Raw genomic sequence first — 14,494 nt, 5'->3', positions numbered from 1 at the left:
TTAGGATGAATATCAATAAATTTAATATTTAGTCATTTAGTAGGTATTATAATTTTATTTGGGTGAGAACTGAGGCACCAAAAAATCTAGTCTAGTACACATATTGCAACATGGGAAGAGAATTCTCTCAAGAGGATCAAAGGCTTTCTAGCTGCTTCTCCAGCAAGGATCACTGATGAAGTAGTAATGGGGTATGATATTCTTTGTTTGAAAAAAAAAAAAAGCAACACTACCATGCCAGTCAGTTGATACATCTTTCTATTTGAACTATTTCCCAGGTAGTAATAAAAGATGAAGCTGAGGTTATTTCCACTTTCTTTTTATGACAAATGCTCCAAAGAGTGAAGAACAGAGAATTTTTTTTTTTTTTTTATCTTTAGGGTCCTACATAGTAGGACCTATATATGCTATAGGAACTATATATGCCGGGGACATTAATGTTTAATCTCAATACTATAAATTTATTCCTTGGAGTTGGTGTTTGCTCCCTTTGGATATATAAATTTATGTATTTTAGGAAATAGGGTAGGCTTAGTTACATAGTTAAGGCTCCAATACAGGATGGTTTGGGAACCAATTTAGACCATCTATTTACTTTTATCTCAATCACTTTTGGAAGTGGCAACTCGTAAGTGCAATATGCCTAACTAAAAAGCCAAAACAAACAAAAAAACCCACATGCCATCTATTTAAAGACCCAGTCTTTCAGGCTTTGTGTTGACAAAATACTATATTACAATAATGATGCCAGTATTGATACCTTCGTTATAAAAGATAGGGGAGAAAGAGAAATATTACATCTGTACATATAACAATAACGTTATGACGTAATTCTAATTGCATTGCTTTTTTAACTTACTTAAAATTTACAAATTTCTGTTCCTAGTTACTTTTAGGAAACTACAATGTGATTTCAAGAGTAATTCCATTGACTAATATTTCCCAAAATCAGTTTTAGCAGATTTTTCAGGAAGCAAAAAGCCAAGTTCTACAAAAGAATATATCACTTTCAATAATAACACATTTAGTTAATATTAAGATAACTCTAATGTTTACAGTAATGTAAGGTACCTTATTATGCATAATTCCATCTTCAGTTTCTTCTCCCCAAGGCTGGCCATCATCAAATAAAGGTGAGCTTTCTTTCATGGCATTATGTAACTATTTAGTACACAAGCAAAATATTAAGTTGATTAAGTTTCTGAGGAAAACACATAGCTTTCATGTTTTGTCAAATTTGTTTTCAGTGTCATTTTTAGGAGCATTCACATTACTGCCTGACAAAGTCTCGTGAGAAGTTATTCTTTTAAACCTTAAAATATAATCCTTTTGATATTTTAGTAACTAAATCCCTTAGGATTAAAAAAGGATGGGCTCCATGTTTAGTTCTATTCTATAGTGAAAAATATGCTGATCTTTTTTATACACTTATTGAGAACATATACACACATTTAAAAAAATTTTTTATTTTATTTATTTTTGGCTGTGTTGGGTCTTCGCTGCTGCGCACGGGCTTTCTCTAGTTGTGGCGAGCAGGGGCTACTCTTCGTTGAGGTGCACAGGTTTCTCATGGCGGTGGCTTCTCTTGTTGCGGAGCACGGGCTCTAGGCACGTGGGCTTCAGTAGTTGTGGCACGTGGGCTCAGTAGTTGTGGCACGTGGGCTCAGTAGCTGTGGCTTGTGGGCTCAGTAGCTGTGGCTCGTGGGCTCTAGAGCACAGGCTCAGTAGCTGTGGCGCACGGGCTCAGTTGCTCTGTGGCATGTGGGATCTTCCTGGATCAGGGCTCAAACCCGTGTCCCCTGTGTTGGCAGGCAGACTCTCAACCACTGCGCCACCAGGGAAGCCCCCTACACACGTTTTAATGCAATTCTGAGAATCCAAAACAGAACTGCCACAAAAGGTAAGCCAAAAGTAATTATTTCTCTTTTATACAAACTCAATTTTGGTGCCCAAATGTTATCTATTGCCTCCTTCAGACTGTATAAGCATGCACTTTAGATTGAATTTTACAATATAAAATCTTCAGAAATACAAATATTTAACCTTGAAAGTGATAACAGATAATAAATTATAGCAAACATTCAGATGTTATAATTAACAAGCTAAAAGGAAAATGCCTAAAGGTTTTTAAGGCACATAAATTCCATTTTGGAACACGTTTTTATAACTTGTTTTAGAAATATAACCTTTTAAAAATAAAAGAAAATTAGAAAATTTAAATGAAATTGCTATAAAATGTAAAGATATCAACGTATATCTAATATAATGAAGACTAAACTCTACAAAAATGGACTATGCATTAGGAGTGTAAAAGAAGGATGTGGTTTCTGTTGAAAATATTTCTTTACATTTTCTTACCGTAGTATTCATATATAGATAGGATTGCTGAGTGGGGATACTGTCCTTAGTCTAGAGTAGCTTGTCCTATCTGCTCCTTTCCTATTCCAAAGGCGCTCATTAGACCTTTTGTATATCTAGGGTGGATGCAGGTAAGCTCTATCAACTCATCCTTTACCTCTTCTTCCCTTGACAAGGCCTCAAGTGACAATCAGATTTAATTAAGTCTTAAAGAAATGTAAGGCAGAGCCCAAGATGAAGAAAAGAATCTCATATCTTATCATCAGGGTAGATAAAGACAGAGTTTCTGTTGCCTTGTCAAAGGTCCTTGTGAAAGCTCTTGCTACTCTGCAAGGTTCAAGGAGAGCCTTACAAGGGACAAACAGATCCCCAGGAACTATAGGAAAGACTCTTACTACAATAACTAGAAGTTCTTCTGTACAGAGAAGATTTGGTTGAAAATGTTTCAACCTGAAATTGGATAGAGATAACCAGAAATATGGACTTGAGTAATCATTTTTTACCCAGAGGTGGCATTTACCAATAAAATACTACTCCTTCATATGATAAAAGGGTATTATATTATAAGAAAAGAAAAGGACTCAGAGGGATTTGAGATGAGTAACGCCCTAGCCCACTTTGGTTATTAACCAAAAGGTTAATCACAGAGCTAGTGGAGCAATATGCACCCTCCTATTCATGTTCCTTGGTGGAGGGGAGACGGGGCAACTTTGGCAAAACTCCTATCACTCAAACACCGTAATAAGGATGTGCTTATAAGCTCTGTGCTAAGAGGCATAATGAGAGAGAAGAAATAAAACTTTACTTACAAAACATTAACAAACTGAATTCAGGAGTATAGCAAAGGAATAACCAACAATGAACAAACAGAGACTATTAGGGAACCAATATCCTATCATGTCATACCAACAGGTTGAGAAAAACAATCATCTCAATAGATCCTGTAAAAGCATATGATAAGGTTCAATGATTATTCTTGATAAAAATTAGAAAGAGGCAGATAAGCTTCAACATGAAAAACATTATCTTCTATCTGGAAATATCACAACTAAATGATAAAACAGAAAAATTTTTGTTTGAAAACAGTGGTACCAACAGAAATCAATCAAGAACAGTAATAATTAGGCAATTCAATAAGAGCAGACAACTATAGGTCAATATCCCTGATGAGAATATAGAGGCAAACATTTTCAATAAAATATTAGCAAACCAAATTCAGTAGCACTTTGAAAAGGTCATTCAACATGATTAAGTGGGATTTATCATGGGATGCAAGGATGGCTCAATGCATGCAAATCAATAAGTGTGATACATCACATTAATAGAATAAAAAAACCAAAATCATACAATAACTCAATAGAAAAAAAGTATTTGACAAAATTCAACGTCACTTCATAATAAAAACTCTCAAACTGTGTATACAGGAAATGTACCTCTACATAATAAAGCCCATATATGACAAGCCCACAGCTAACATTATACTCAATGGTAAAGAACTGAAAGCTGTTACTCTAAGATCAGGAAAAAGTTAAGGATGCCCACTGTTGCCACTTTTTTTTTTTTTTTTTTTTTGCTGTACACGGGCCTCTCACTGTTGTGGCCTCTCCTGCCGCGGAGCTCAGGCCCCGGACGTGCAGGCTCAGTGGCCATGGCTCACAGGCCCAGCCGCTCTGTGGCATGTGGGATCTTCCCAGACTGGGGCACGAACCCGTGTCCCCTGCATTGGCAGGCGGACTCCCAACCACTGTGCCACCAGGAAAGCCCCACTGTTGCCACTTTTATCCAACATAGTACTGGAAATCCTAGCCAGAGCAATCAGGCAAGAAAAATAAAAGGCATCAGAATTGAAAAGTAATAAGTAGAATTATCTCTATTTGCAGATGACATGGTTTTATATACAGAAAATCCTAAAGCCCCCTCAAAAGCAAACAAACAAATAAAACCTGTTAGATCTAATCAACAAATTCAGTAAATTTGCAGGATACAAAATTAAAATACAAAAATCAGTAGTGTTGCTATATACTAATGACAAATTATCTGAAAAAAGAAAAAAGGAAAATGATACCATTTACAATAGCATCAAAGCAATAAAGGAATAAGTTTAACCAAAGAGGTGAAAGATCTCTACACTGAAAAGTACAAGACAGGGCTTCCCTGGTGGCGCAGTGGTTGAGAGTCCGCCTGCCGATGCAGGGGACATGGGTTTGTGCCCTGGTCCAGGAAGATTCCACATGCTGCGGAGCGGCTGGGCCCATAAGCCATGGCCACTGAGCCTGCGCATCCAGAGCCTGTGCTCTGCAACGGGAGAGCCACAGCAGTGAGAGAGGCCGGCGTACCGCAAAAACAAACAAACAAAAAAGTACAAGACACTGATGAAAGAAACTGAAGACACAAATAAATGGAAAGATATCCTGTGTTCATTGCTTGGAAGAATTAATATTGTTATAATGTCCATATTATGCAAAAGCATCTATAGATCAATACAATGTCTATCAAGATTCCAATGGCATTTTTTAAGCTGACTAGAGAAAACTATTTAAAAATCTATACAGAACCACAGAAGACCACAAGTGGCCAAAGCAATCCTGAAAAAGAACAACAAAGTAGGAGGCATCACACTTTCTGAATTCAAGCTATATTATAAAGATATAGCAACCAAAACAGTTATGGTACTAGCATAAAAACAGACACATGGACCAATGGAACAGAATAGAGAGCCCAGAAATAAACCCATGTATATACATCAACGAATATTTGACAAGGGAGCCAAGAACATTCAATGGTGAAAAGACAGTCTCTTCAATAAATGGTGATGGGAAAACTGGATATTCACATGTAAAAAAGAATGAAGCCAGAACACTGTCTTACACCATTCAAAATAATTAACTTGAATTAGACTTGACTTAAATGTAAGACTAGAAACTATAAAACTCCTAGAAGAGGAGGTGTCAGTGCAGCCACTTCTCACTAGGCACTCTGATCTTAAGTGCCAGGTGCGAGGCCTCGGCATGAAGCACCCTGTGAACAAGTGAAACTAGATGAAGCACAGAGGAAAAGAAAAAAAAAAGCAAGCTGCTAACCATCTGAAAAAAATGCCTCTGCGACCAGACCATCCCAGCAGGAAAGTTGCACAATCCTCTTAGATAGCCTCAACCACCAGAGGGCAGACAGCAGAAGCAAGAACTATAATGCTGCAGCCTGTGGAACAAAAACCACATTCACAGAAACACAGACATGAAAAGGCAGAGGGCTATGTACCAGATGAAGGAACAAGATAAAACCCCAGAAAAACAACTAAATGAAGTGGAGATAGGCAACCTTCCAGAAAAAGAATTCAGAATAATTATAGTGAAGATGATCAAGGACCTCGGAAAAAGAATGGAGGCAAAGATCGAGAAGATGCAAGTAATGTTTAACAAAGATCTAGAAGAATTAAAGAACAAACAAACAGAGATGAACAACACAACAACTGAAATGAAAACTACACTAGAAGGATTCAATAGCAGAATAACTGAGGCAGAAGAACGGATAAGTGACCTGGAACACAGAATGGTGAAATTCACTGCTGCAGAACAGAATAAAGAAAAAAGAATGAAAAGAAATGAAGACAGCTTAAGAGACCTCTGGGACAACATTAAACACAACAACATTCGCATTACAGGTGTCCCAGAAGGAGAAGAGAGAGAGAAAGGACCCAAGAAAATATTTGAAGAGATTACAGTTGAAAATTTCCCTAACATGGGAAAGGAAATAGCCACCCAAGTCCAGGAAGTGCAGAGAGCCTCATACAGGATAAACCAAGGAGAAACACGCTGAGACACATAGTAATCAAATTGGCAAAAATTAAAGACAAAGAAAAGTTATTGAAAGCAGCAAGGGAAAAACGACAAATAACATACAAGGGAACTCCCATAAGGTTAACCGTTGATTTCTCAGCAGAAACTCTACAGGCCAGAAGGGAGTGGCATGATATACTTAAAGCAATAAAAGGGAAGAACCTACAACCAAGATTACTCTACATGGCAAGGATCTCATTCAGATTCGATGGAGAAATCAAAAGCTTTAGAGACAAGCAAAAGCTAAGAGAATTCAGCACCATCAAACCAGCTTTACAACAAATGCTAAAGGAACTTCTCTAGGCAGGAAACACAAGAGAAGGATAAGACTTACAAACACAAATCCAAAACAATTAAGAAAATGGTCATAGGAACATACGTATCGATAATTACCTTAAACATGAATGGATTAAATGCTCCAGCCAGAAGACACAGGCTTGCTAAATGGATACAAAAACAAGACCCATATATATGCTGTCTACAAGAGACCCACTTCAGATCTAGGGACACACTCAGATGGAAAGTGAGGGGATGGAAAAAGATATTCCATGCATATGGAAATCAAAAGAAAGCTGGAGTAGCAATACTCATATCAGATAAAATAGACTTTAAAATAAAGAATGTTACAAGAGACAAAGAAGGACACTACAAAATGATCAAGGGATCAATCCAAGAAGAAGATATAACAATTATAAATATAAATGCACCCAACATAGGAGCACTTCAATATATAAGGCAACTGCTAACAGCTGTAAAAGAGAAAATCGACAGTAACACAATAATAGTAAGGGACTTTTAAAACCTCACTTACACCAATGGACAGATCATCCAAACAGAAAGTTAATAAGGAAACACAAGCTTTAAACGACACAATAGACCAGGCAGATTTAATTGATATTTATAGGACATTCCATCCAAAAACAGCAGATTACACTTTCTTCTCAAGCGTGCACAGAACATTCTCCAGGATAGATCACATCTTGGGTCACAAATCAAACCTCAGTAAACTTGAGAAAACTGAAATCATATCAAGCATCTTTTCTGACCAAAATGCTATGAGATTAGAAATCAATTACAGGGGAAAAAATGTAAAAAACACAAACACATGGCGGCCAAACAATACGTTACTAAATAACCAAGAGATCACTGAAGAAATCAAAGTGGAAATCAAAAACTGCCTAGAGACAAATGACAATGAAAACACGACGATCCAAAACCTATGGGATGCAGCAAAAGCAGTTCTAAGAGGGAAGTTTATAGCTATACAAGCCTACCTCAAGAAAGAAGAAAAATCTCAAATAAACAATCTAAACTTAAACCTAAAGGAACTAGAGAAAGAAGAACAAACAAAACCCAAAGTTAGCAGAAGGAAAGAAATTATAAAGATCAGAGCAGAAATAAATGAAATAGAAACAAAGAAAACAATAGCAAAGATCAATAACACTAAAAGCTGGTTCTTTGAGAAGATAAACAAAATTGAAAAACCATTAGCTAAATGCATCAAGAAAAAGAGGGAGAGGACTCAAATCAATACAATTAGAAATGAAAAAGTAGAAGTTACAACAGACACTGCAGAAATACAAAGCATCCTAAGAGACTACAAGAAACTCTACGCCAATAAAATGAACAACCTGGAACAAATGGACAAATTCTTAGAAAGGTATAACCTTCCAAGACTGAACCAGGAAGAAACAGAAAATATGAACAGACCAATCACAAGTAATGAAATTGAAACTGTGATTAAAAATCTTCCAACAAACGAAAGTCCAGGACCAGATGGCTTCACAAGTGAATTCTACCAAACATTTAGAGAAGAGTTAACATCCATCCTTCTCAAACTCTTCCAAAAAATTGCAGAGGAAGGAACGCTCCCAAACTCATTCTATGAGGCCACAATCACCCTGATACCAAAACCAGACAAAGACACTACAAAAAAAGAAAATTACAGATCAATATCACTGATGAATATAGATGCAAAAATCCTCAACAAAATACTAGCAAACAGAACCCAACAACACATTAAAAGGATCATACACCATGATCAAGTGGGATTTATCCCAGGGATGCAAGGATTCTTCAATATATGCAAATAAATTAATGTGATACACCATATTAACAAATTGAAGAATAAAAACTGTATGATCATCTCAATAGATGGAGAAAAAGCTTTGGACAAAATTCAACACCCATTTATAATAATAACTCTACAGAAAGTGGGTATATAGGGAACTTACCTCAACATAATTAAGGCCATATACAACAAACTGACAGCAAACATCATTCTCAATGGTAAAAAAGTGAAAGCATTTCCTCTAAGATCAGCAACAAGACAAGGATGTCCACTCTCACCACTATTATTCAACATAGTTTTGGAAGTCCTAGCCACAGCAATCAGAGAAGAAAGAGATATAAAAGGAATACAAATTGGAAAAGAAGAAGTAAAACTGTCACTGTTTGCAGATGACTTGATACTATATAGAAAGAAGCCTAAAGATGCCACCAGAAAACTAGTAGAGCTAATCAATGAATTTGGTAAACTTTCAGGATACAAAATTAATGCACAGAAATATCTTGCATTCCTATACACTGATGATGAAAAACCTGAAAGTGAAATCAAGAAAACACTGCCATTTACCACTGCAACAGAGAGAATAAAACACCTAGGAATAAACCTACCTAGGGAGACAAAAGACCTGTATGCAGAAAACTATAAGACACTGATGAAAGAAATTAAAGATGATACCAACAGATGGAGAGATATACCATGTTCTTGGATTGGAAGAATCAATATTGTGAAAATGACTATACTACCCAAAGCAATCTACAGATTCAATGCAACCTCTGTCAAATTACCAATGGCATTTTTTACAAAACTAGAACAAAAATTCTTAAAATCTGTATGGAGACACAAAAGACCCCGAATAGCCAAAGCAGTCTTGAGGGAAAAAAAACGGAGATGAAGGAATCAGACTCCCTGAGTTCAGACTATACTACAAAGCTACAGTAATCAAGACAGTTAGGTACTGGAACAAAAACAGAAATATAGATCAATGGAACAGGATAGAAAGCCCAGAGATAAACCCACGCACCTATGGTCAACTAATCTATGACAAAGGAGGCAAGGATATACAATGGAGAAAAGACAGTCTCTTCAATAAGTGGTGCTGGGAAAATGGGACAGCTACATGTAAAAAATTGAAATTAGAACACTCCCTAATACCATACACAAAAATAAACTCAAAACGGATTAGAGACCTAAATGTAAGACCAGACACTATAAAACTCTTAAAGGAAAACATAGGAAGAACAATCTTTTTTTTTTTTTTTTTTGCGGTACGTGGTCCTCTCACTGCCACGGCCTCTCCCGTCGCGGAGCACAGGCTCTGGACGTGCAGGCCCAGCAGCCATTGCCCACGGGCCCAGCCGCTCCGCGGCACGTGGGATCTTCCCGGACCGGGACACGAACCTGCGCCCCCTGCATCGGCAGGTGGACTCTCAACCACTGTGCCACCAGGGAAGTCCAGGAAGAACAATCTTTGACATAAACCATAGCAAGATCTTTTTTGATCCACTTCCTAGAGTCATGGAAATAAAAACAAAAATACACATATGGGACCTAATGAAACTTAAAAGCTTTTGCAAAGCAAAGGAAACTAAAAACAAGACGAAAAGACAACTCTCACAATGGGACAAAATATTTGCAAATGAATCAATGGACAAAGGATTAAAATCCAAAATATATAAACAGCTCATGAAACTCAATACTAAAATGAAAAAATGGACAGAAGACCTAACTAGACATTTCTCCAAAAAAGACATACAGATGGCCAAGAAGCACATGAAAAGCTGCTCAACATCACTAATTATTAGAGAAATGCAAATCAAAACTATAATGAGGTATCACCTCACACCAGTTAGAATGGGCATCATCAGAAAATCTACAAACAACAAATGCTGGAGAGGGTGTGGAGAAAAGGGAACCCTCTTGCACTGTTGGTGGGAATGTAAATTGATACAGCCACTATGGAGAACAGTATGGAGGTTCCTTAAAAAACTAAAAATAGGGCTTGCCTGGTGGCGCAGTGGTTGAGAGTCCGCCTGCCAATGCAGGGGACACGGGTTCGTGCCCCAGTCCGGGAAGATCCCACATGTTGCGGAGCGGCTGGGCCCGTGAGCCATGGCTGCTAAGCCTGCACGTCCGGAGCCTGTGCTCCGCAATGGGAGAGGCCACAACAGTGAGAGGCCCGCATAACGCAAAAAAAATAAAACAACAACAACTAAAAATAGAATTACCATATGACCCAGCAATCCTATTCCTGGGCATATACCCAGAAAAAACCATAATTTAAAAAGACACACACACCCCAATGTTCACTGCAGCCCTATTTACAATAGCCAGGTCATGGAAGCAACCTAAATGCCCATCGACAGACGAATGGATAAAGAAGATGTGGTATATATATACAATAGAATATTACTCAGCCATAAAAAGGAACAAAATTGGGTCATTTGTAGAGACGTGGAAGAATCTAGAGACTGTAACACAGAGTGAAGTCAGAAAGAGAAAAACAAATACTGTATATTAACGCATATATGTGGAACCTAGCAAAATGGTACAGATGAACCGGTTTGCAGGGGCAAAACTGAGACAAAGATGTAGAGGACAAATGTATGGACACCAAGGGGGGAAAGCGGCGGCAGGTGGGGGTGGTGGTGTGATGAACTGGGAGATTGGGATTGACACGTATACACTGATGTGTATAAAATGGATGACTAATGAGAACCTGCTGTATACAAAATAAATTTTAAAAAAATGCCTCCGCACCTCAGTTCTTGTGGAGGTTGGCATCTTCAGTGAAGTCTCCTATTGCAGGAGGACCTTCAAGATGGTTGATGTAGAGATTACCTTCCTCCCCACAAATACATCAGAAATACATCTACAGGGCTTCCCTGGTGGTGCAGTGGTTAAGAATCTGCCTGCCAATGTAGGGGACACGGGTTCAAGCCCTGGTCTGGGAAGATCCCACATGCCGCAGAGCAACAAAGCCCGTGCACAACAACCACTGAGCCTGCGCTCTAGAGCCCACAGGCCACAACTACTGAGCCCATGAGCCACAACTACTGAAGCCCATGCACCTAGAGCTCATGCTCTGCAACAAGAGAAGGCACTGTGATGAGAAGCCTGTGCACCGCAACAAACAGTAGTCCTTGCTTGCCGAAACTAGAGAAAGCCCGCACACTAACGAAGACCCTAAACAGCCAAAAATAAAAATAAATAAAATAAATAAATTTATAAGAAGAAAAAAATACATCTACATGTGGAACAAGTCCTACAGAACACCTACTGAATGCTGGCAGAAGACCTCATACTTCCCAAAAGGCAAGAAAATCCCTACGTACATGGTCGTGTGGCTGAGAGGGTCTTGGTGCTCCAGCCTGGTGTCAGGCCTGAACCCCTGAGGTGGAAGAGCCGAGTTCAGGACACTGGACCACCAGAGACCTCCCGGCCCCAAGTAATATCAATCAGCGATAGCTCTCCCAGAAATATCCATCTCAATGCTAAAACCCAGCTCCACCCAACAGCAAGCTGGGCACCCCATGAGAAATAACTAGCAAGACAGGAATACAACCCCACCCATTAGCAGAGAGGCTACCTAAAATCATAATAAGGTCACAGACACCCCAAAGCACACCACCGGACACGGTCCTGCCCTCCAGAAAGACAATGTCCAGCCTCATTCACCAGAACCAACGTTACCCACTGGAGGCAGACACCAAAAACAACGGGAATTACAAACCTGCAGCCTGCGAAAAGGAGACCCCAAATACGGTAAGTTAAGCACAATAAGAAAACAGAGAAATACACAGCATGTGAAGGAGCAAGGTTAAAACCCATCAGACTAAACAAATGAAGAGGAAATAGGCAGCCTACCTGAAAAAGAATTCAGAGTAATGATAGTAAAGATATCCAAACTCCTGGAGATAGAATGGAGAAAATACAAGAAATGTTTAACAAAGGCCTAGAAGAACTAAAGAGCAAACAAACAATGATGAACAACACAATAAATAAAATTTAAAATTCTCTAGAAGGAATCAAAAGCAGAATAACTAAGGCAGAAGAATGGATAAGCGACCTGGAAGATAAAATAGTGGAAATAACTACCGCAGAGCAGAATAAAGAAAAAAGAATGAAAAGAATTGAGGACAGTCTCACAGACCTCCGGGACAACATTAAATGCACCAACATTCGAATTATAGGGGTCCCAGAAGAAAAAGAGAAAAAGAAAGGGACTGTGAAAATATCTGAAGACATTATAGTTGAAAACTTCCCTAATATGGGAAAGGAAATATTCAATCAAGTCCAGGAAGCACAGAGGTTCCATACAGTATAAATCTAAGGAGAAACAAGCCAAGACACATATTAACCAAAGTATCAAATATTAAATACAAAGAAAAAAATATTAAAAGCAGCAAGGGAAAAGCAACAAATAACATATGAGGGAATCCCCATAAAGTAAACAGCTGATCTTTCAGCAGAAACTGCAAGCCAGAAGGGAGTGGCAGGACACATTTAAAGCGATGAAAAGCAAGATTACTAAACCCAACAAGAATCTCATTCAGATTTTTTATTTTTTTTATAAAAGAGATTTCCCTTTTTATTTATTATTATTATTATTTTTTTGTGGTACGTGGGCCTCTCACTGTTGTGGCCTCTCCCGTTGTGGAGCACAGGCTCCGGACACACAGGCCCAGTGGCCATGGCTCACGGGCCCAGCCGCTCCACGGCATGTGGGATCCTCCCGGACTGGGGCACGAACCTGTGCCCCCTGCATCAGCAGGCAGACTCTCAACCACTGCGCCACCAGGGAAGCCCCCTTTTTATTTATTTTAATTAATTAATTAATTAATGTCTGCGTTGGGTCTTCTTTGCTGTGCGCGGGCTTCTCATTGCGGTGGTTTCTCTTGCTGCGGAGCACGGGCTCTAGGCACGTGGGCTTCAGTAGCTGTGGCACGAAGGCTCTAGAGCTCAGGCTCAGTTGTGGCACACGGGCTTAGTTGCTCCATGGCATGTGGGATCTTCCCAGACCAGGGCTTGAACACATGCCCCTTGCATTGGCAGGCGGATTCTTAACCACTGCGCTACCAGGGAAGCCCCTCATTCAGATTTGAATGGAGAAATTAAAATGTTTACAGACAAGCTAAAGTTAATAGAATTCAGCACCACCAAACCAGCTTTACAACAAATGCTAAAGGAACTTCTCTAGGCAGGAAACACAAGAGGAAAAAAAAGACCTACAAAAACAAACCCAAAACAATAAAGAAAATGTTAATAGAAACATACATATCAATAATTACCTTAAATGTAAATGGATTAAATGCTCCAATCAGAATACACAGACTGGCTGTATATATGCTGTCTACAAGAGACCCACTTCAGACCTGGGGACACTTACAGACTGAAAGTGAGGGGATGGAAAAAGATATTCTACGCAAATGGAAATCAAAAGAAAGCTGGAGTAGCAATTCTCATATCAGATAAAATAGACCTTAAAATAAAGACTGTTACAAGAGACAAGGAAGGACACTGCATAATGATAAAGGGATCAATCCAAGAAGATATAAAAATTGTAAATACTTATGTACCCAACATAGGAGCACCTCAATACATAAGGCAAATGCTAACAGCCATAAAAGGGGAAAATCAACAGTAACACAATCATAGTAGGGGATTTTAACACCCCACTTTCACCAATGGACAGATCATCCAACATGAAAATAAATAAAGAAACACAAGCTTTAAATGACAGGTTGGACAAGATGGACTTAATAGATATTTATAGGACATTCTATCCAAAAACAACAGAATACACTTTCTTCTCAAGTACTCATGGAACATTCTCCAGGATAGATCATATCTTGGGTCACAAATCAAGCTTCGGTAAATTAAAAGAAAAATGAAATCGTATCAAGTATATTTTCCGAGCACAATACTATGAGACTAGATATCAATTACAGAAAAAGATCTGTAAAAAATACAAACACATGGAGGCTAAACAATACACTACTTAATAACGAAGTGATCACTGAAGAAATCAAAGCAGAAATCAAAACATAACTAGAAACAAATGACAATGAAAACACGATGACCCCAAACTTATGGGATGCAACAAAAGCGCTTCTAAGAGGGAAGTTTATAGCAATACAATCCTACCTCAAGGAACAAGAAACATCTGAAATAAACAACCTAACCTTACACCTAAAGCAATTAGAGAAAGAAGTACAAAAAACCCCCAAAGTTA

The 14,494-nt window shown here is 38.5% G+C and overlaps 1 protein-coding gene across 2 annotated transcripts in view; it reads right to left on the bottom strand.

Annotated features, from left to right (window-relative positions):
* The window catches only part of NDC80 (NDC80 kinetochore complex component), a 60,321-nt gene that overhangs the window by 31,728 nt on the left and 14,099 nt on the right, over window positions 1-14,494 (bottom strand). For both annotated transcript variants that reach the window (XM_029234384.1, XM_029234389.1), the window contains one exon: window positions 1,072-1,161. In XM_029234384.1, coding sequence (XP_029090217.1) covers window positions 1,072-1,161 — 90 coding nt within the window. The remainder of the gene's footprint in view (window positions 1-1,071; window positions 1,162-14,494) is intronic.

Source organism: Monodon monoceros, unplaced genomic scaffold (genome assembly GCF_005190385.1).
Source record: "Monodon monoceros isolate NGI ecotype Baffin Bay Population unplaced genomic scaffold, NGI_Narwhal_1 Super_Scaffold_1, whole genome shotgun sequence".
Classification (NCBI taxonomy): domain Eukaryota; kingdom Metazoa; phylum Chordata; class Mammalia; order Artiodactyla; family Monodontidae; genus Monodon; species Monodon monoceros.
The sequence above is the reverse complement of the archived record's forward strand: the minus strand, read 5'-3'. Positions and strand labels throughout refer to the sequence as shown.